This window comes from Myotis daubentonii, chromosome 10, assembly GCF_963259705.1.
Source record: "Myotis daubentonii chromosome 10, mMyoDau2.1, whole genome shotgun sequence".
Taxonomy (NCBI): domain Eukaryota; kingdom Metazoa; phylum Chordata; class Mammalia; order Chiroptera; family Vespertilionidae; genus Myotis; species Myotis daubentonii.
In genome coordinates, this window is record NC_081849.1 from 22,587,531 (window position 1) to 22,609,498 (window position 21,968).

At 45.5% G+C, this 21,968-nt stretch overlaps 2 protein-coding genes and 1 non-coding gene across 4 annotated transcripts in view; 2 read left to right on the forward strand and 1 right to left on the reverse strand.

Annotated features, from left to right (window-relative positions):
- The window catches only part of CALU (calumenin), a 33,231-nt gene extending 25,911 nt beyond the window's left edge, over positions 1-7,320 (forward strand). For both annotated transcript variants that reach the window (XM_059711729.1, XM_059711728.1), the window contains 2 exons: positions 3,521-3,720; positions 4,973-7,320. In XM_059711729.1, coding sequence (XP_059567712.1) covers positions 3,521-3,720; positions 4,973-5,077 — 305 coding nt within the window. In that variant the 3' untranslated portion in view covers positions 5,078-7,320. The remainder of the gene's footprint in view (positions 1-3,520; positions 3,721-4,972) is intronic.
- A 283-nt stretch (positions 7,321-7,603) lies between these two features.
- OPN1SW (opsin 1, short wave sensitive) lies at positions 7,604-11,662 on the reverse strand. The gene is made up of 5 exons (XM_059711730.1): positions 11,314-11,662; positions 10,854-11,022; positions 10,349-10,514; positions 9,450-9,689; positions 7,604-8,510 (listed from the first exon to the last, which is right to left on the reverse strand). Exons 1-5 carry the CDS (start codon positions 11,657-11,659, stop codon positions 8,391-8,393), a joined length of 1,041 nt encoding a protein of 346 aa, XP_059567713.1. The 5' UTR covers positions 11,660-11,662; the 3' UTR covers positions 7,604-8,390.
- A 9,701-nt stretch (positions 11,663-21,363) lies between these two features.
- TRNAP-AGG (transfer RNA proline (anticodon AGG)) lies at positions 21,364-21,435 on the forward strand. The gene has a single exon. It is a non-coding gene; the product is annotated as a tRNA-Pro (tRNA).
- The last annotated feature ends 533 nt before the right edge of the window (positions 21,436-21,968 follow it).

Sequence of the window (21,968 nt, forward strand, 5' to 3'; positions counted from 1 at the left end):
TTTGGGGTTTTTGATGCTACACGTATACTTCAAGGCTAATTTCTCCAAAGTACAACTATTTTTATTATCCTCGGAATAATTTCACGATTTCTCCATTGCCTTAAAAAAAGAAGCCGCCTCTCTTGAGCAAATTGTTTCCCAATTACTAGATGGAAATTAAGATTAGTAAAGGAGAAGAGATGAAAGATAATTACAAATATCTTTGTTACAAATGTCATTCCATTTTGAAAGATACTAGGTAATTTTATATTTCACATTCTTATATTTACTCATAGTAACTTAATTTAGTGCACCGCAGTGTTTGTTTCATAAGCCAGTATTTCTTTAGTTCTCTAATTTTTTATTTTAAGCGTGAAAGGGAGACTTAAATCCTACCTCTATCACCTGTCACTGAAACAGCATTGAACAATCATTCCTTTACTCAGATTTTGTCTAATTATACCTGCTACTATATTTTCTAGAGTTATCAGTTGAATTACTCCTTAAAAATGTACCACTTTTTATTTTTTTCCTAAGATTCAGTGATGTACTTTGAGTTTTTTAGAGAAAGAAGGATAAGCGATGGAACCTGGGACATTTTTTTGAAGTGATTTTTTGTTCTTAGTGGAGTTCATCAGCACAATGGAAATAAATGCCTGTGTGCATTTACTGAGCACATTTCAAAGCTGATGTTTTCTTCTGTTAAATATTTTATCTTTTTATTCTTGGCTTTTGTCATCTTATCAACATTGCTAAAACTGAGGGACTCATTTGAACCTCCTGATGAGATGAATTAGGTTTTATAACTGTTAATACCATCTTTTATTAAGCAATTAGCCAAATGAAATATTTTGTCTCCTTTCCTATCACATAGATTCAAGGACAAAGGAATTGTGTCTTGAAACTACTGCCTTATTGACTATGTATATGTTCCTTTCTTTTGCAAATCATCAACTAATGCTAACACTATTACACCCAGATAATGACCTTTGTGAAGTCTCCCAGTATCTTCCAGTTTCTAGGGATGTGCTGTCCTGTTGAGAGAGATTCTAAAGAAACAAATGGTCTTTGATTCTTATTATCATTAATAAAAGTCTTCAGTTACATTTTTTTATTCTTTAAATTTATTACAGAGTATTGCAAACATACACAAAATTAGATAGAATAATATAATGAATCCCCGTGAACCTAAGCCCAACAGCCATCATCCCATGGCTAATCCTTTCAAATCCATATTCACTTCTTTACCTACCTCCTTTATTATTTTGAAGTAAATCCCAATCATCATTTCATTGGTAAATATTTGGTTATGTATCTCTTTAGGATACATGTGTGTTCCTAAAAACTTTTAAAGCATAATCTCAAAAAGTTAGTACTTCCTTAATATCCTTTAGATTGAACCCTTTTTTAATAGAAAATTGAATAGTATTATTCATATCTGTACTCATTTAGATTTAAAATGCACTTACATTATGTTGTATGTTCTAGCTTCTATTAATATGTCTTTTAAGCCACATTTATTCACTCTCTAATTCACAACTTCCCAATCTGTAGACTATGAAAAGTCTCTGACCCTCAGGGGAGCCTAGGGCAGGGCGCTAGCCCAGTGGGTCATACAGATCCTACATTTTCTGAATACGCTGTATCATGGGGGGAAGAGGGTGATTGGCAAGTCCTGCTCTGAGGAACTTCTCCTTGTGTTAAGGCAGAACAGAGTAGTTCTACTCTTAACCTTGCTCAAATTCAGAAAAAATGACTGCACCAAGTGTCAAATGACAAACATAAAGTAATTTAGTAACGAGTTTAATGTCCTCTATTCAAGGGAAAACAATCCATGTTCTGGGCTAGCACAGTGCCTCACAAGCAGTGGAGCAGTCTTCCTGAGGGATTTAGCACAAGAGCGAGGTTTATAGAGCATTGGAAGAGGCAACGCCAAAAGGACAGGATTGACTAGGTCAGGGATTTCCTTATATAGAGGTCCTGTTTGTGAGTCAGTCAGGTAAGCTGAATCGGAGATTGTGATTGATGTAGGTTAGGTTTCCATGGCAGTGAGGCATTTCCTATAAGTACAGGCTGACTTAGCTTAGATTTGTGTCGTGGGCTGGGCCACTGGGACAGCCTTCGTTTTGTGGGTCCCAACATACAAATTACCTTTATCACACTTAAATAAATACCTTTGCTTAGAAGTACTATAAACTATTTAAACTTCTACGTGGTGTGTTCCCATACCTAATTGAAGTGTACCTACCCTTATTTAGATGTCACATAACTCAGGAGTCTTCAGACTTCTTCACTCTTGTAATTCCTAAAAGAGTTTTCACAGACAATATCCCCTTATACATTTTTAAATTGGCATCTAAAATATTTAAATAGAAGTTTAAACAGTTGTATAGAAAAATCTCTGTGTATATATTGACATTTTAAATACTGTAGCCACTTTGTACCAACCATATTCATAAATAATTTAAACAAACCAACTTTAAAAAGTAATTTGGAGATTCAACTTTGAATTGGGTATTAGATAATAGCAAAAAGTTGTTTTTGTAAAATGTGATGAAGGCATTTGGGCTCTATAGGAAAATGCCCATTATTTTAGAGAAACATTCTACAATATACTTAATAATTGGTTGGAGACAGGTTTGGCTCATAATACACACTTCTGAGAATTTAGAACAGCACTTTTCTAAAGCCAATGGCCAGGTTTAATTAGTTACCTTGAGTAAAGTGGAATGTAGGAAACAACTGTCTTGTAAAAGTCTTTATATTTCTTGATGCTAATCATCTCTCTTTATTTACTTACTTACTTACTTACTTATTATTTTTAATCCTCACCCAAGGATATTTTTCCATTGATTTTTTTTTGGAGAGAGTGGAAGACAGAAATATCGATGTGAGAGAAACACATTGATTGGTTGCCTCCTGCCTGCTCCCAGACCACGGCCCAGACTGGGAGGCTCCTGCAACCGAAGTACATGCCCTTGACCAGAATTGAACCCAGGACCCTTCAGTCCACATGCCGACACTCTATCCACTGAGCCACACCAGCTAGGGCTATTTGTGTGTGTGTTTTTGTTCTTTTTATAATATGTTTTTATTGCTTTCAGAGATGAAGGAAGAAGAGGGAGAGAGATAGAAACATCAGCACAGTGGTAATAAATGCCTGTGTGCATTTACTGAGCCCATTTCCCCACTGGGGAATTGAGCCCGCCACCCAGGCGTGTGCCCTGACCGGGAATGGAACCGTGACCTCTTGGTTCATGGGTCGAAGCTCAACCACTGAGCCATACCGGCTGGACAATGTTTTTTTGTGTGTTTTTAAGATAAGGGCTCTCTTTGCTTTCATATCACTCAAAAGCAATAGCTGGAAATATTCTTGTTGCAAGATCAATTAAGATTCAGGAAAATACCTTATTTTCTAAGTTCTCTAAAATACTGCAGTCAGGTTCCAGTTGGATGAGGAAGGACGGGTAGAACAGATTAACATGGAGCAGTCGTGGGAAAAGGGCAAATCTGTCTTTTCTGTGTATGTCTGTGCACATAGGTGACATGTACAGCCATGATGGAAAGGCTGATGAACCAGAATGGGTAAAGACAGAGAGAGAACAATTTGTTGAGTTTCGAGATAAGAACCGAGACGGGAAGATGGACAAGGAAGAGACCAAAGATTGGATTCTCCCATCAGACTATGATCATGCAGAAGCAGAAGCCAGGCACCTAGTCTATGAGTCAGACCAAAATAAGGTAAGTCTGGCCAGGCCCCAACAATCTAGCAGTGATGGAAGTCTATTTCTAGGGGATTGCCTAAAAAATCCCGATTAAGGTACATAAAGCATTTGTGGTCTTAATTAATCTAAGTCTGCTACCGACCTAAAGTTGGTAATTAAAAGCTTACGGGGCAGCACTAGCTATCTGATCTCATTTTTGAAATCCCTTTACCCAGTATACATAGCATTGGAGGAATTTAGGCTTCAGAAAAGAACCTCTGTATATAACCTATGCCCAGCATGTATCATCTGTTCTCTATGGGTCCCCAGGAAATTTTTCTCTCTCTTTTTTTTTTTTTTACTTTGTTCTTTTACCAATTACAGGTTCATTTTGCCTACTCAAAGCTGGTTATTTCCTTCTTAAGTCAAATATGCTTTTTAGAATTAAGTCCTTTGTAGTAGGTTATAAATAAGCTTTTTCTGGAGCCTGTTAATATTGTCTTTAATCAATTATCTGAGGTATTTGGTTCATTAAAAGAGTGGTGTTACCCATCCAAATTTAGGGATTTTTAGTATCTGAGCATTCTTTTATCTAGGCTAATCTTCAGTTTCAAAAGCAGTTTCTTGTCATGAAGCCTTTTTAAGGGTCAGTCTGTTTTGAGGTCTTACTCAGTGACTTCAGTAGCCAGGTGCTGTGTCCTGTGAGGTTTGTAAGAAAAAGAAACTCATGCAATCATCCCTTGGGAATGTGGCCTAGATAATCTTTTAGATGAGCATCTGAGCCTTCATTTGGGGTTGTGCCTGGAATCTGATTGGTAGCTGGAACTTAATGGAGGTGAGGACTCTGCTTGATATTTGCAGACTTTGTTGTTCCTGTTAGGCAGTGACTTGATTCATTCTGAAGTATTTCACCCAGGTCTTTACTGTCTGCCCTTACGTAGGAGATGTCCACCTTTGCTCCAAAGGGGGGCATTCTCTCCTAAGGAAGCCTGTATCTCTAGCGTTGAGTTGTTGAGCTATATTATTTCTAGCCTTCCACTTTTAACTTTCTTGATAAGAAAAAGGTATTAATTGCTTGTGTGTGTGTGTGTGAGTGTGTAAGTGTGTGAGTGAGTGTGTGAGTATGTGAGTGTGTGTGTGTACAGGCCAGGAATGGAGGGTATAGTTCACATATCATTTACTGGGAATTAGAATCTTAAATCTTGCCAAACCACTGTTGATCTATAGTAGTGTTTCTAAATTTGGAATGGGAAATATATCTGCCTCAATTCACTGTTCTCTAATTTCAGGATGGCAAGCTTACCAAGGAGGAGATTGTTGACAAGTATGATTTATTTGTGGGCAGCCAGGCCACAGATTTTGGTGAGGCCTTAGTACGACATGATGAATTCTGAGCTGCAGACAGAGGAACCCACGTTTCTTCAAAAATAATTTATTTTTACAGCTTCTGGTTTCACATGAAATTGTTTGCGCTACTGAGACTGTTATTACAAACTTTTTAAGACGTGAAAAAACATAATGAAAACCATCCCGTCCCCATTCCTTCTCCTCGCTGAGGGACAGGAGGAAAACTGCTTCTGAGGAACAACTAATTAGTACACTTGTGTTTGTAGATTTACACTTTGTATTATGTATAACATGGTGTTTTATTTTTGTATTTGTTCTTTGATTGGGAGTATGATATGCAGGATTAAGATCCTCAACTCATAGGCAAAAATTAGCCCTTCACTCTTTCTCAACCCTTACCATGTAATTTTTGTAATTCTGACTTAATTACTTTTTTAAGCCTGAAATCATTAAGAAATGTTTGGAAGAGAGGAAAAGAGAAAAAAATATATACCCCACTCTTTATATTTAGAAAAATGATAATCTTGCCTATTGAAATGAGTATTTCATCAGTAGCAGGGGCCATATATTTTATTCAGTTCAGCAACTGATCGTGGCATTATCTAGGCAAGGACAGAGCCCTGTGCTTTAAGAAAGCTTGGCTCAACTTGATTTTATTCATCCTTTTTTTAATTCCCTGTAGGACTAGCTGTTTGCTAATTTTGTCAAGCACAGCTGTGGTCGGAAGCGTTAGGGCCAGTGTCCTGAAAATCAAGTATTGAATGTGATCTTTTTACAGAGCTATACATAGAAACAACTGGAAAACTAAAGGAAAAATACAAGTGTTTTCAGGGCACACCATTTTTTCTGGGTGTGTGTCTGCTGAAGTGCTCAGGACTGCCTTGCCTGTTGAATCACTGTAAGTGCCCCATTTGGCTCCTATTCCCCAGATGTTCCCAGGAACTAATTTTGCTTTCACTGCGGTTAAATTGTGCTTCTTTCCAATCATGTCATTGAAAGTGCCTTTAACAAGAGAAATGATGACTGAATGAGGACTTTCTTAAGAAACCCTAAGATAAAGAGAAGTTGTTTTGGACCACCTTTTATGAAAGCTTAGAGCCTCCCAATGTAGTGGGGATTTTTTTTTTTTTTCTTCTCTTTCAGACAGTGATTAAATAGCAGTATTAGTGTTGCAGTGTTTTTATTTTGTGGGCCGGTTTCTAAAAACCACATGCTGCTGAATTTACCAGGGATCCTCATACCTCAGAATGCTAACCACTTATATTCCCAGGCCGTGTCTGTGTCAACTAGAGAGCTTGAGTCAGACTCGAAGCTGAGAGGCCTGCAGAGAGGGCTCTTTGGTTTGAGGACCGTTGCTTACCCTTCCTGCCTCTGACCCATCACTCCCTATCCCCCCACCACCCCTGCCAAACGAAAAGCTTATCTTGGATCAACAGATTGCCAGTCTTTATCAAAGAGAGAGACCTTGTAGAAAGAGCTGAAGAAACCGGCCCCTGTTCCCAACTCACTCCACCCCTGTTTTACATAACACAAGCTGTCTTTTTGGTCCCTTCGTACAGATGGACCTCTTTTGAGAGAATTTATTGTATTCCAAGTTTTTAGCCCTCAGGTTACTAAGAAAATATATATAACTAACCTTTATTATTTCATATATCTTTCTGGATAATATTTGGGTGGTGCTGGGTGATTATTATAACCTGAACTTAGGTGTATCCTTCGGTCTTCCATGATCATGTTGAGGTGGGCTACTTGGCCTGGTGAAAAGCCAGATATCATGTAACTTCACCCCAGCCTTTGCATTGAGCTCTTGAGAGTGGATATACTCTTTTAAGTCTAATCCCCATATAAGGGGCATGGAAATTCTCTGCCTTCCAGATACCCCATTTTTATTGTTAAGAAGACCAGAGATAACTAAAATCCCACCAACCCTGGCTTCGTTAGAGCATATCAGGACTGGCAGGGGAGCCTCGCAGCTCACAGGGCAGAGAACCCAGGCCTTGTGTTACAGTCACACTTAGAAAGCAAACCTTCATCTGCTGAGACAGCGACTGCTGGGTGCTCAGCAGCAAGCATTGTACTCGAATCTCGAATGACCCCCCTGGATTATGTTTTTGGTTTAAATCAAGCCTGGGGCTGGTGGACAGTCGCTACACACCCATATTGTGTGTCCTGTGAATGCTAGCTCTCTTGAATTTGGATGTTGGTTATTTTTTATAGAGTGTAAACCAAGTTTTATATTCTATAATGCAAACAGGTACCTATCTGTTTCTAAATAAAACTGTTTACATTCGTTGTGGAGTATGTGTGGCCTTTCTTCACTTAAGAAATAGAATGCTTGCTCTGAATTATGAGTGCTCTAAAATGTCAGAAAAGGAGCTCTCCTGGAAAGGTTATGTACCCCTTCCTCAACCAGAGAAGTCGCTGCCTTCTTCCAAATTGGCTACTCTTCTCTTCCTGTTCCTGAAATCCCGCATCGCGTCCTCACTGCAGTTGTAATCCCTCTCTCTTCCCTTAGGCCGTATAACTGCTCATTATATAGGTATCTGACACCAAACACAAGCCACTCCCGAATCTACACACAACATTTATCCTAGTTTTTATTTCAAAAAGAATCTTTTTCAAAAAGGAAGTATAAAATAGAAGGTAGAACAGTTTTTTGAACATTTTGGTGTGGTTTATAAATGATCCCAAGATGTGCAATTTTATTTTGAGAACATAAAGTGAATTAAACTGTTAACTTTGGTAAAATACACCTCTTAAGATAGATACATAGGTTTAGCCAAATAGGCGGAGAGAGGGAAGGGAAACAGCTGGAGTGAGCCATGCTGGCTTGAGCCCACGGACCTGGCTGTTGCTGCCAGAGCTGTACTGACGATGGGCATATACGATACAGCGTAAAGAAATTCGTTCAAACTCACATGTGAGGCCTACTGAAGGTTTTATTTGTTTTTTCTTTAAGTCCCATTTCTAAGGTGTTTTCTCAGAATATATCATCGCAGAAGGGAGAAAATGTTACTAAAAAGGGAGGTAATTGTTACCCATACACTGAGAACCCAACCACACTCCTTTATAGATGCCTTGTCTGTAAAGATGAGTCTGCAAGTGCTGTGAATCTTGCCACTTAGTAAAAACATGGTTGCTGCAAAGGGCTTGATGTGTTCCGAGATGAACCCAGCTGGAACGGTAGCTTTGTAGGGAAGAAGGGAATAATAGGAAAAGGGAAAATCGATCCCCCAAAATGGTCATCACGCCCCTTCCCATCTGTTTTCTGTATGGTTAGTAGTTTGGTTTTTAGCAGAGAAAGTAGAAATTTCCTTAAATATAAAATCCTAATTGCTGCAAATAGTCCAATATGGCGCCTTAGCTGGGGCCCACTTGGCTAGAAGAGAGAGTAGAAACTTCCGTTTTCTGGGAGCTGGACATGTCAGACTCATCTGTCATGGACTTCCCACACACCATCTCCATCATGCAAGCCTGGAACTGGAGAGAAAGGGCAGAATTGGAGGTAGCCCCCTCGGCAGACCAGAACAGAGGAGATAACATCAGGAACTATGGGAAGAAATTTCTTTTGTATCCCCAAATAATGCCCTGGATAATGCCTAATGCCCAGGATCTCCTCAGGTGGTTTTGAATATATCTTCCCAGTCCTGAGACTGGTCAGATTCCAGTCCAGGACTTCTCACTGCTTGTCTACATAACCCTACACATTCTGGCCAACTCACTGTTGGGGAAACTCAAACTAGCCTGCCTCCTAGGAGCGCTGTGAGAAGCAGCCCTAGAGAAGGTCCACCCACCCACCCTCCCCCTTCCTAGAAGGTCCTTCCGCTGGGGAAAGGACTGCCAATTCTGTTTCCATCCAGATTCACATTCGTTTTGAATCCATCTCAGGGACTGAAGAAATAATATCATTCTCAGACAGGAACTCTCCTAGATTTGTCTAAGGTTTTTTTGTTTGTTTTTTTAGCTTAGATTTAGGAATCGAGGGATAGGCCACCTGGGACCTTCAGATGATAAGCTGCTTGATTTTAAGCATGTGACTTCTGTGCTCCACACATGCTCCTGCAGGCTAGAAGTTGGACAAGAAAGGATTAAGAACTGAATTGGAGGGACTAGAATGTAAGGGAGCTATCAGTTTTTCAATAAAACAGAAAACCTTTTCACTTATCCTGTCCTTTGGAGCAACTCCATTTTTATGGCTCAAGTTCTGTCTTCCCCGGGTTCTATGATACTGTCTCGATGACCACACCTCCCACCCTGTGCGTCTATGGGCTGCTCCTAGGCTAAGTGTTTCTGTGGCTTCCCTTGTTCACCCCGAACCCTTGGAGTACAGTCTAAGGCACTCGGAGTTAAAAGGCATTGGTGACAAGAACCAGGTCTTACAGACTAGGGTCTCACAGGAATGTGAATGGGGAACTTTACCTGCTTATTCATGAAGCAGTAGATGATGGGATTGTAGACGCATGCGCTCTTGGAGAAGAAGGCAGGAATGGTGACAAGCCGTAAGTCTAGCCCGTGGTTACGGTTGTTGACCATATACATGGCCAGGGCAGCATAGGGCACATAACAGAGACAAAAGGACCCCACCATCACCACCACCATGCGGCTCACCTCCCGCTCAGCCTTCTGGGTCGAGGCCGACTCCTGCTGCTGGGCAGCAACCTGGGGAAAGCACAGAGCACACATCCTCTTCTCCCCAGCCCTCAACTCCCAGGTCTCTGGAGGATTTTTGTTTTTTATGGGGGGAGGGGGGGGGCGGGGCGAGGCGGGATCTGCTCCAATTGCTTCTCTTCTGCCCCAGTTTCTGGCCCAGTCCCCGTGGCTCTCCCTCCGTGAGGAAGCCAGGATGGAGGCGGCTCTGGTCTGGGTCACTGGAAGGGATCACATGCATGTCTTGACATCTATATTTGAGCAGGGGTGACTCCACCTTAGACTTCATGCCATGTCATCATTCTGCCTATCCCCACTTCCTTCTTTGCTTTTATTTTATTATTATTATTATTATTATTATTATTATTATTATTTTTAATCCTCACCTGAGGATTTTTCCATTGATTTTTAGAGAGAGTGGAAGAGAAAGGGAAAGACAGAAATATCTGTGTGAGAGAAACACATCGATTGGTTGTCTCCTGCATGAGCCCCGACCAGGGCCCCATCTGGGAAGGAGTTTGCAACTGAGGTACGTGCCCTTGACCAGAATTGAGCCCAGAACCCTTCAGTCTGCAGGCCAATGCTCTAACCTGGCTATGGCTTTTCCAGATATGTTCTAGAACATTCCCCCACTCTTCCCTCTCTCCCTGACCCTCACAAAAGCCACTCACAGCTCTAAGGGCCCCCAGCAACTGAGAGTAGGAGAAGCAGATGAGGGAGAGAGGCACAATGAAGCAGAAGATGAAGAGGAACCAGGTATAGTACTCGCTGCGATATTTGGTGCCCACGGTGTACCAGTCGGGGCCACAGGAGCATTGCAGGCCCTCGGGGATGAACCTGTAAGGGACCAAACACTCACCCGCTGGACGGCACTTGCTCACTGCGGGGGCCACCACAAGGATGCGGAGTGGGAGCCGAGATTCCTGCATTGGGGTCTCCATGTAGAACCCAGGGGATGCCCAGTGACTGGGCGGGAAGGGCTTTCTGTGCTCACCAGCGAAGGGTATAGCAATTTGAACTGAGGAGTAGACTTTAGGATTTGTCTCCCACAGCCCTTTCTCTCACCTACTTCACCCGTTCATTAAAAATTAGAAATAAAAAAGCTTTACCCCAACTCTTTCCACCCACACCACCCTCAGCTCCAAGCAATGTCAGCATCACTGCCCGGGCTCTCACCGGCTCCAGCCAAAGAAGGGTGGGATGGAGACGCCAATACCAATGGCCCAGGTGGCCAGAACCACTATCAGTGCGTGCTTGGAGCTGAAGCGAAAGCTGCCGAAGGGCTTACAGACGACAATGTAGCGCTCAAAGGCCAGGAAGGCCAGTGACCAGCCTGTTACCAGACCTGTGGTGAGACATGAAGGTAATGGGGTAGACAGCCCGCCCCGCCTGGCAGACGGAGTGAATTACGGAGTGGGGCAAGCACGGGGAGACAGGGTTGGACTAATGGGTGGGGTAGAATTTGGGATGCAGTGGGTCAACTTTCTAGTCTAGGCTTTGTATTCCAATATGCAAAAGAGCACCAAACTCCCCTAGCCTCCTCTTTTGGGATGCACTCCGCGTCGGCAGGCCGGGCCCTGGTTCCAATCCCAGCTCGGTGTCCTTTGCCTCCCCCGGCCCCCTTCCCCGGCAGTACCTGCCGTAGAGCCCAGGAAGGCCTCCAAGGCACAGACATGGCGGCCGAACACGAAGTATCCCTGGCAACTGGCAATGAAGACCGTGAAGACAGAGAAGATGCAGAAGAGGAAGCCCCCCAGGGACACATTGACCAAAATATAGTTGAGGGGCTGTCTCAGCTTCTTGTAGCGCAGAGTGGCCACCAGCACCGTGGCATTGAGTGGTGTCCCTGCGAAGAAGACAAAGCCCATGAAGGCTGCCTGGAGGTGGAAGGCCCAGACCGGGGCAATGTGGTACTGAGGCCCGTCCCACGGTCCCACGGGGGAGATGTTCCTGAACAGATAAAACTCCTCCTCCCCTGACATTTTGCTCACGGAGGTCCCCCACCCCCTCTCATGCCTTTTATAGGTTACCCTCCCCCCACCTCACCAGAGAACCCAGCCTCCAAAGCCACTTTGGGGTTCCCTGAATGGTCAGCGCTGATCCTAAGCCTCCTAAGGACAAAGTTTGGGATTAGAGACACCCCCCCCCCAGCCCCCACCTAAACCTCCTTTTGCAGCCCCAAAGCCGATTGTGTGTCCTTCAGAGGATAAAAGATTGGGCTCAAAGAATCCGGACATGCACTACTGGGGACTGGGATGAACAAGAGTCAGCTCACGGAGCCTGGGAGATGCTGGCCCATACTTAGTAAAGGTGCTTACGTCACTTTTTAAAAAAGATTTTTTTATTGATTTTTAGAGAGGGGGGAAGGGAAAGAGAATTATTTATGTGAGAGCGAAACATCCATCAGCTGCCTCCTGCACGCTCCCCACGTGCAATTGAGCCTGAAACCCTGGCAACTGGCAACCCTTCGGTGCCCAGGACAATGCCCAAGCAACTGAGCCCGCCGGCCAGGGCTTCCACCACTCTCATTTTCCCTTTGAATGGAGCTCTCAAGGCACCCACTGGGTTTAGCTTCTGGCACCACTCCCTCCTTTTAGGTGTCTGCATCCCACCTGCCCCTTTGTGGTGATTACCCCTAAGTCTCTCTCTCCAGAGATCCGGGGCTCTCAACCCGCCTGGAACCAGCCTCGGGCTGCAGGAAAGGACGGGGAACGGGGAATGTCCCGGGAGCACCTCAGTGCACAGCCTTCATGGAAGGGTCCGTCGAAAGCAGCGGCTGCCTGTTTCTCCACGCCGAGTCTACCCGGAGAGTATACCTTTCCTGCTCAGACCCCCGCAGCCAGGCTGAGGTTGGTTGGAGCACTGTCCCTCTCACACCATGTGCATGCCTGTCTCTGCCCTTGGCCCAGCAGTGCCCAAGCTGCCACAGTCTTTTCTCCGTCCGCTCACCCACGTCCTGCCCCGCCTTCACAGCCTGACTGGCCAAGACCCCTTCTGTGAAGCCCACCCCAGTGATGCCAGCTCTGCTGTAAGCTCCACCTACACTTGCACTTCAGCCCTTAGGGCTGCGGCTTCTTCCCCACCCAGCACGCAATAAATGCGGAGATGAAAGTGACACACATTCCATATAGGTAAGTTAGAGTGAAAGGATGGCCTGTCATGGCAGAGCAGTACATAGCTGATGGTTCCCCACCAGAGGCAAGAATTATAAACTCCGGACAAAACAGGAAAAACAACTACTTGAAAGCGCTGTAAAGCACTCAGACACCTGATGAAAGGAGCCAACTACATTTAAATGGGGTTTTCCCCCTGGGTACCCCTCAGTCTACATGACAAGGGACAGCCTGTGTTGGCTTGAAGAGTCCAAGAACAGAGTCTGGAAGGTAGGCTTCCTGCAGTGAAGGAGGCCCTCAAATCCAAGCCGACGGCTGAGTATCTCCAAGGACGCCAGGAAAAGGGAGAGCTGGGGTGAAAACTGAGCAGAGATTTGAGCTTGAGCTCGAATCCCACCAAGCGAATGATGCTGGACAAACACCAGCCTTTCCATCTGAAATTCCCACAAGGCTACACCTTACGACTAAAATCTATGTCCCTTGAATGCCGAGCTGGAAAGGCTAGATGGAGACTTGTCAGCCGCTCTGAAAGACTGACATTTCTACACACACACTCCCCACAGACACTCACCCACAGGTGGGGTTCTTGGCAGAGACCCAGCTAAGGTAAGGGCCTGGGAATTGCAAGGCCCCTTGGCCTCCACTAGATTGTCTGAGTCAGCACAACCCTTCCCCTGGCCGGCCCTCGGGACCTGGACCAGACAGAGGGCACTCCTGAAGGCAGAGTTTGCAGTGCCTAACCCTGGACAGGGCACATGGCCCTGGCTGAGTGCAAGGAGTCAGCCTCAGCTGTCTGTCTGCTGGGCTCTGCTGAGCTGCCCGCCTCTGCACATGGATCTGACAGGAGCCTGCAAGGGCAGCCCCTGGGCTTAGGCTCCGCCCAAAATGATGTGGTGAGAAGACACCAGGCCTTCTTATTCCACTGTCCAGGACAGGTGGCTGCACACTGGCCTCTCCATCCCCTTCCAGACAGTCCCTTCTCACCCTATTCCACCCACTTCAGAAGTAAGGACAGGCCTGGCAGGGTAGCCCAGTTGGTTAAAGTGTCAACCCAATACACCAAGGTTGTAGGTTTGATCCCTGGCCAGGGCACGTACATGAAGCAACCAATGAATGCATAAATAAGTGGGGCTACAAATTGATCTCTCTCTCTCTCTCTCTCTCTCTCTCAGATAAATAGAGGAAATGGGTCCAAGTTAGGGGCAACCCAGCCCCAGCTTAGAGGGGCAGATAAGCATAGAGCAGTGATGGCGAACCTTTCGAGCTCGGCGTGTCAGCATTTTGAAAAACCCTAACTTAACTCTGGTGCCGTGTCACATATAGAAATTTTTTGATATTTGCAACCATAGTAAAACAAAGACTTATATTTTTGATATTTATTTTATATATTTAAATGCCATTTAACAAAGAAAAATCAACCAAAAAAATGAGTTCACATGTCACCTCTGACACGCGTGTCATAGTTTCGCCATCACTGGCATAGAGTCTCACTGGCACCTAAGCAAGGGACAGAAAATCTCCAGAGTCAGCAAAGCCATGGAGTAGGAGGAGGGACGCATGGGGTAAAGAAGGAGGGCAAAGATATAAACACAGGAGACATTTAAAGTCTATTTAACATATTTAGTGTCCTTTTCCGATTTAAAGTCACTTTTTAATTTAGGAACATTATAACACACCAAGGCTTCACTGAAGGCCATATTAAGTATGGTTAGACCAGGTTCCCGACCACAGCACTACTGCCCTGTTGGCTCAGACAATTGTTTGTCGCGGGCTGTCTGCTCACTGCAGGATGTTTCACAGCCTCCCCGGCCTCTCCCCGCTAGATGCTGACAGCAGCCCCGCCATCCCAGCCATGCTGACCAAAGAAGTCTCCAGACACAGAAGTCCTCTGAGAGGCAAAATCACCCTGCTCCCCTCCGTCCCCGCTGGCTGAGGACCATTGGTTTACAAATGCCCAGAACTGAACGGAGAACAGTCAAGAGAAAAGTCGTTTTTCATTCTAAAAAAAGAAAAGTTCTAGAAAAAGAGCATAGTTTCTGAAGAGTTTCAGGGTCCCCCCCCCCTATTTTCTAGGAGCTTATTCCAGGAATAGTTTAAGAGAGGTTGCAGGCATATAGGGGACACAACAGGAAATCATGCATCAGACATCAGAGCAAAAGAAGAGGGACAACAGTGGAGAGTTCAAGAGACAGGAATGAACTGACAGTGACCACCCTGTGAGGTCCCTACGGATGGACCACATGTGTGCTTTCCAGCAGCTGCTCATTTCCATACTGCAGCGTCCAAAAAGCAAACGCAAACCAACTGTTCTTGGGAGTAGGACAGACCGTAACGCCCCCTCGGGGACCTCACGAAGGAGACGCTGGTGTGATCAAATAAACCATGTCCCCAGCAACTGCTCTGAGTGGACATCCCAGTTTCACGGGACTGGGCCAGCTACTGACTGCTACCCCTCCATGTGGACTCGACCCGAAGCACAGTTTGGAAGTGGACATGCACCAGAACCATCAGGATGGGGCCGATGCAGCTCTGCTGGGCTGCCCTGATCCAGGGGACATTCGGCTCTCTGAAATGCATTTCTCCCTATTCTCTCTGTTGTTTCTCTCTGCTTAGTGTTGTAATAATGTAATTTCTGTTTTGAGTGAATTCTATATACATCCAGAGCTCAAAAATTCAAGTAGTACAAAGGAACATACGGTGAACAGTAAGTTTATTTCCCAGCCACCCAGTTCCCCTCTCCAGAGGCAACCGGTGTCCACTTTTTGCTGTGTTTTCTTTTTTTTTATTATTGATTTTAGAGAGAGAGAGGAAGGGAGGGAGGGAAAGAGAGAGAGAGAAACATTGATTTGTTGTTTCACTTATATATGCATTCATTGGTTTCTTCTTGTCTGTGTCCTGACCAGAGATCGAACCCACAACCTTGGCGTATTAGGATGACACTTTAACCAACTGAGCTACCCTTCCAGAGCACTTTTGGCTACATATATATTTTTATTTATTTCAGAGAGAGGAAGGGAAAGGGAGAGAGAGAGAGAAACATCAGTGATGAGAGAGAATTGTCGATCAGCTGCCTCCTACAGGCCCCCTACTGTGAATTGAGTATGTGCCCTGATCAAGAATCAAACCATGGAAGAACCAAGATGGCGGCATAGGTTAACGCCGGAGTTTGCTGCTTTGAACAACTACTTCAAAAGTGAAACTAAAACACGGAACGGACATCACCCAGAACCACAGAAACGCTGGCTGAGTGGAAGTCCTACAACTAGGAGGAAAGAGAAACGCACACGGACACTCAGAGGAGGCGCAGTGGTGAAGTCAAATTCTGAGGTGCGGAGTGCGAGGAGCGGGCTGGCGGCGGAGGGCGCGGTTGTTGTTTTCAATCGGGAGGGAGTCGCAGACTCTGAGCACCAGATCCGGGCGAGTCTTTAGGGACCCAGACTCAAACGGGAGAAGCGGGACTGTCTGGCTTCGGTCAGAGCGAGTGCAGCTTTCTCTCCGAGCTTTGCAGCGGGTGCTGGGACTCAGAGAGGCAGAGCCCCTGGGGACAGGACTGAGAGCCGCCATAACTGCTCTCTCCGGCCCACCCTGTTGATCCTGTGCGACCCGCCCCGCCCAAGCCCTGCACGGAGGCATTTGCCGGATAGCCTCAGGCAAAGGCTAGATTAGCACCTCCCTAGAGGACAGAAGTTCTCTCACTGCTGACACAGCTGATTCTCATAGCCACTTGGCCTGGAGGTCAAACCCTCCCTGGAATTAGCTACAACAATCAAGATTTAACTATAAGACTTCGAACAAAGACCACTAGGGGGTACACCAAGGAAGCATAACAAAATGCGGAGACAAAGAAACAGGACAAAATTGTCAATGGAAGAAATAGAGTTCAGAACCACACTTTTAAGGTCCCTCAAGAACTGTTTAGAAGCTGTCGATAAACTTAATGAGATCTACACGAAAACTAATAAGACCCTCGATCTTATATTGGGGAACCAACGAGAAATTAAGCATACACGGACTGAAATAATGAATATTATACAGACGCCCGACAGCAGACCAGTGGAGCGCAAGAATCAAGTCAATGATTTGAAATGCGAGGAAGCAAAAAACATCCAACCGGAAAAGCAAAATGAAAAAAGAATCCAAAAATGCGAGGATAGTGTAAGGAGCCTCTGGGACAGCTTCAAGCGTACCAACATCAGAATTATAGGGGTGCCAGAAGATGAGAGAGACCAAGATATTGAAAACCTATTTGAAGAAATAATGACAGAAAACTTCCCCCACCTGGTGAAAGAAATGGACTTACAGGTCCAAGAAGCGCGGAGAACCCCAAACAAAAGGAATCCAAAGAGGACCACACCAAGACACATCATCATTAAAATGCCAAGAGCAAAAGATAAAGAGAGAATCTTAAAAGCAGCAAGAGAAAGAAACCAAGTTACCTACAAGGGAATACCCATACGACTGTCAGCTGATTTCTCAACAGAAACTTTGCAGGCCAGAAGGGAGTGGCAAGAAATATTCAAAGTGATGAATACCAAGAACCTACAACCAAGATTACTTTATCCAGCAAAGCTATCATTCAGAATTGAAGGTCAGATAAAGAGCTTCACAGATAAGGAAAAGCTAAAGGAGTTCATCACCACCAAACCAGGATTATATGAAATGCTGAAAGGTATCCTTTAAGAAGAGGAAGAGGAAGAAAAAGGTAAAGATACACATTATGAACAACAAATATGCATCTATCAACAAGTGAATCTAAGAATCAAGTGAATTAATAATCTGATGAACAGAATGAACTGTTGATTATAATAGAATCAGGGACATAGAAAGGGAATGGACTGACTATTCTTGGGGGGGAAAGGGGTGTGGGAGATGTGGGAAGAGACTGGACAAAAATCGTGCACCTATGGATGAGGACAGTGGGTGGGGAGTGAGGGCGGAGGGTGGGGCGGGAACTGGGAGGAGGGGAGTTATGGGGGGGGGGAAAAAAAAAGAGGCACAAATGTAATAATCTGAACAATAAAGATTTAATTAAAAAAAAAAAAAAGGGGGGGGGACATCTGTAACACTTTCAACAATAAAGGTAAATTAAAATAAATAAATAAAGTTGCATAGAATTAAAAAAGGAGCATTAATAATAAAATATGAAAAAAAAAAATGAAAAAAAAAAAAAAAAAAAAAGAATCAAACCATGACCTCCTGGATCATAGGTTGACGCTCAACCATTTAGCCACACTGGCCAGGCTTTGCTGTGTTTTTGATGTGTGTGCTACATGCTGTTGAGGTGGCCCCAACTTCTGGTGACCCTATGAATGAGCCATGTCCATGATGTCCTGTCCTTAACAGCCCTGCTCAGCTCCTGCAGACTCATGCCTCTGGCTTCTTTTATGAAGTTGGTCCATCTTGTGTTTGATCCCCCTCTTTTCCTGCTGGGTCCTAGCATTACCGTTTTTTCCAAAGAACCCTGCCTTCTCATGATGTACCCTAAGTAGGACAGCTTTAGTTTTGTCATTTTTGCTTCCAGTGATGCTTCAGGCTTAATTTGCAGGGCGGGGAGCATTTTTTCTGCCAACGGCCATTTGGATATTTATAACATCATTCACGGGCCATACAGAATTATCAACTTAAAAAATTAGCCTGTGATATTTGGTCAAACATTTAATTAACTCATCCCTAATGCCTTGGCAAGGCCAGACCACATGATTTCTCGGCCTTTAAAGGTCCCATGGGCCAGATGTTCCCCACCCCTGGTCTAGGGTCTCTACGGAGCTCTCCTCCAATCCCACATTTCTTTTTCTTTTAATATATCTTTATTGTTGAAAGTGTCACAGATGTCCCCTTTCACCCCCCTCCCATTGACCCCTTCCACCCCACTCCCGTCCCCCCCCACCCCCAACCAGGCCTTCCTCCAGCCCCATATTTCAAATGAATCAATTTTTTTCCTATCAGCTATCTTTACTGACCGACTTTTGCATCCACACATAGTAACTGGAATAAGAGGGTGCAGATGATCTTGGCCTCCGTCTCCAATGACACATCTTTGCTCTGATGACCTTTCCTAATTCTTCCATTGCTGCCCTTCTGGGTCTCTGGCCTTTGTTTCTTGGCTGCATTCTCCATTTGAATTGATGACTGAATGAAGATAAGCAAAATCTTTAACAGCTTCAGTCTCTTCATTGTCTTTGTTAAGGTGCTCACAGTGGCTTGAGATGATGTGCTGTGACAATGTTGCCTGTTAACCTCTGACCGGTAGGGCTCTCCACATAAGAGATGAGATAAGAAAAAGTTCGACATGCTCTTGTGAAAATGAGGAACCATCCAAGGGTTTGCCTGACTGAAAGCTACCCTCAGGATGGGGGGAAAGTCTCAGAAGTAGATTCTCCCAGTGGATTCCATTGGTGGCTTTTTAAGTGCAGAGAGAAGTCATTTGGGCCTGAAGTCCCACTGCCCCTAGAGCAAGACCACAGTCATTTTAACCTGGAAAGAGAATGCATGGTCGGCGCTAAGGGGTTTCCACCAGGGCAGCACTCCTCGCCCCGGAAGCCCACACCAGGAAGCCCACACCAGGAAGCGTGTGTGTGTGTGTGTGTGTGTGTGTGTGTGTGTGTGTGTGTGTTGGGGGTGGGGGTGGGGGTTATGGCTGACACCGTGACGGAGGAATGATTACTGGTATTCAGTGGGCAGAAACTTGCTCCAGACAGGCCACACAAAGAAGAAGGATCCTGCCCCAAATTCCAGCAGCACCCCTGGAGGGAAGCACTGGCTGGGGCCCAACGCTGGTGTCAGCCCTGAAATATTCTCAGTAAAATCCCCCTCGGAGCCCTCGCTGGGAGCAACCTCACTCCCTGGCACACCCACCAGGACGAACAATGCAGGGAATGTCTGCTGAGGTAATGGAACAACGCCTTCAGTGTGCTTTTATTTATAAGCCACTTTAAAGCCGGGGAACAGCTACCCAAAAAAGACTCTGGCTTTAGACTGGATGAGCTGTCGCCCTTTTCTCCGGCCATGATCAGTTAGCAGAGCCAACTGTCTGGTCCAGACACTCCTGGGTGGAGATAATGAAATTTTACCCCCTGGGTAGTAAGGAATGCTGGCCAATCCATTCTCTAAGGTGGGGCCATTCTTCCTGCTTATCCAAGAGAGGGATTGGCTCAGTAGGAAGCCTGCTTACATGGACGGCGGGTGGGAGGGTGTCTTCAGGCTTACGGTTTCTACTTCAAGCCAAGGGATGAGGATTCACCTGAATATCTGTTGCACTAGCGACTTTTTGTGCAAACTCCTGACTTTTACTCATCCGTGCATTCCACAGACATTAGCTAAGTGGTGCTGTGAGGATGAAATGAGATTCACCTGGTAAAGTGCTTACACCGAAATGCGTGGAAATCGTTTGTATTGTCAGCATGGCTGCCAAGAGCTAAACACAGGGCAGGAACCAAAGGCCAGTAAGACAGGTCCCCCCGGAACTCCCATTTCCCCTGGGAGCGAGCAGCGTCCCTGGGTGTGATGGGTGCAGTCTCCCACAAGGCCCCGCTCTCTGAGTCTGACCTCCCAGCCACTCTCACTTGGGAAACTCTCAGCCCAAAGGGCCACCACCCAGGCCTCCCTTGGCCTGTCAGCAGGGTTTCCCTGCAGCCTCTGTGGGCAGGATGGGCAGCGGAGCGAGGGAGGGTATATACCGGATGTACGTATCCCCATCTTTGGTTTTCTAGAAAGTCTGGGTAGCAGTGTGAACTGAATTTAAAACAGGCTTCCATTGAAATAAGTGTGCCTCTTCTAAGCTAAATTTAGGCAAGTTTGTTTCTTACAGTGGGGATGGCACCAGCCTCACCAGGTTGTCAGAGGGTGAAATGGGATCTGTAAAGCCAGGAGCGCACGGCCCAGCCCATCGTAAGCATAAGTGGCAGCTTTCCTCTTGTGTATTCTCCTGGCCCTCACGATGCCGCCATCATAACCCGGTTCCTTTACAGAGCTTTACCGTGCGCAGAGTGTTTTCACAGACATTGTCTCCCTGGATCCTCAAAACCTTCTGCGAGGCAGACAGGGCAGGTGTTACTCCCCCAACTGACGGGTGAAGAAACTGAATAACTCAGCAAATTTCACACAGTGAAGGTGACCTGGGCCGCCTCCCACACCCACACCCACACCCACACCCACACCCAGGAGGCTCTTCGGTTTGGAGGGTTTTTTGGTGGCCTGATCCTCAGGTCAGACAGAAGCCTGGTTCGTCATCGGTGCAGGAGATGCCAGACAGGCTCCCGAGCCCTGGGTTTCCCCGGACAGTGGAGGCTGCTAGAGGCTGGCTTCTCTGCCCTTCCCCAGCAGCACCCTAGGAACTCCACGTGGGAGCCCTGGGGAGACTGATCACGGGTAAGGAGGGGCCCTGCCTAGAGTACCGGGTTTCTGTGTAGCCCTGAAGTGCGACGGGGAGGAGCAGGAGAGAGCGAGGCCTGGGGCGTGCAGCCAGCCTGGGCTGGGAGCCAGCCTGGAAAAGAGAAGCCACCTCTGGAAACCACACACTATGGCTGAAGCTGATGTGGCAGGGAAGGCACATCTGGCAGGAGGCAGCTATAACAGGCTCGTTGGTCTAGGGGTATGATTCTCGCTTAGGGTGCGAGAGGTCCCGGGTTCAAATCCCGGACGAGCCCTGCTTTTCCTGGATTTATTTTTCTTCTGCCCTCCCCACGCCTACCACACACATATATACTGCCTGCCCTTCCTGGAGTAGAAACACACATATGGCCTAGGTCCCCGTGTAAAACCCAAGCTGTGAAATGCACAGGATTCAAAGTCCAAAAGCTAAGATTCAAAACGGAGTCTCGGTTTTCCTCTCAGCAATATGGGAGCAGTAATACTTATTTCTCAGAGAAAATATGTGAAATCTTTTTGCAAATTATAGTGCACTTTACAGACATACAGATTGTTAGGAATAATAATAACACAGAAAATCCAGAGTGGAACTTCTGGCAACATGGCAGACTGAATTAATGTGGCTATCTCCTCACCCAGCACCCCCTCAAACACACACACAAATCTGCATAAAATAGAATTTTAAAATTAAAATATGGGCAATTGCAAAAATTTAGTTTTTAAAAAAAGAAAGAAACCCAAATATTAGACTTAGGAAGGAAGACAAAACCAAATAAAAGAGAAGAGGAGGCTGCCCCAGTGGCCATGGTGG

Bases quoted from the DNA above. Each gene is read 5' to 3' on its own strand.
- OPN1SW (XM_059711730.1), bottom strand. From the start codon at position 11,659: ATGTCAGGGGAGGAGGAGTTTTATCTGTTCAGGAACATCTCCCCCGTG. The intron at 11,023-11,313 runs GTACTGCCGGGG...GTCTCACCACAG, and splicing joins CTTCCTGGGCTCTACGGCAG to GTCTGGTAACAGGCTGGTCA. The intron at 9,690-10,348 runs GTGAGTGGCTTT...TGCTTTCCCCAG, and splicing joins TGCTGGGGGCCCTTAGAGCT to GTTGCTGCCCAGCAGCAGGA.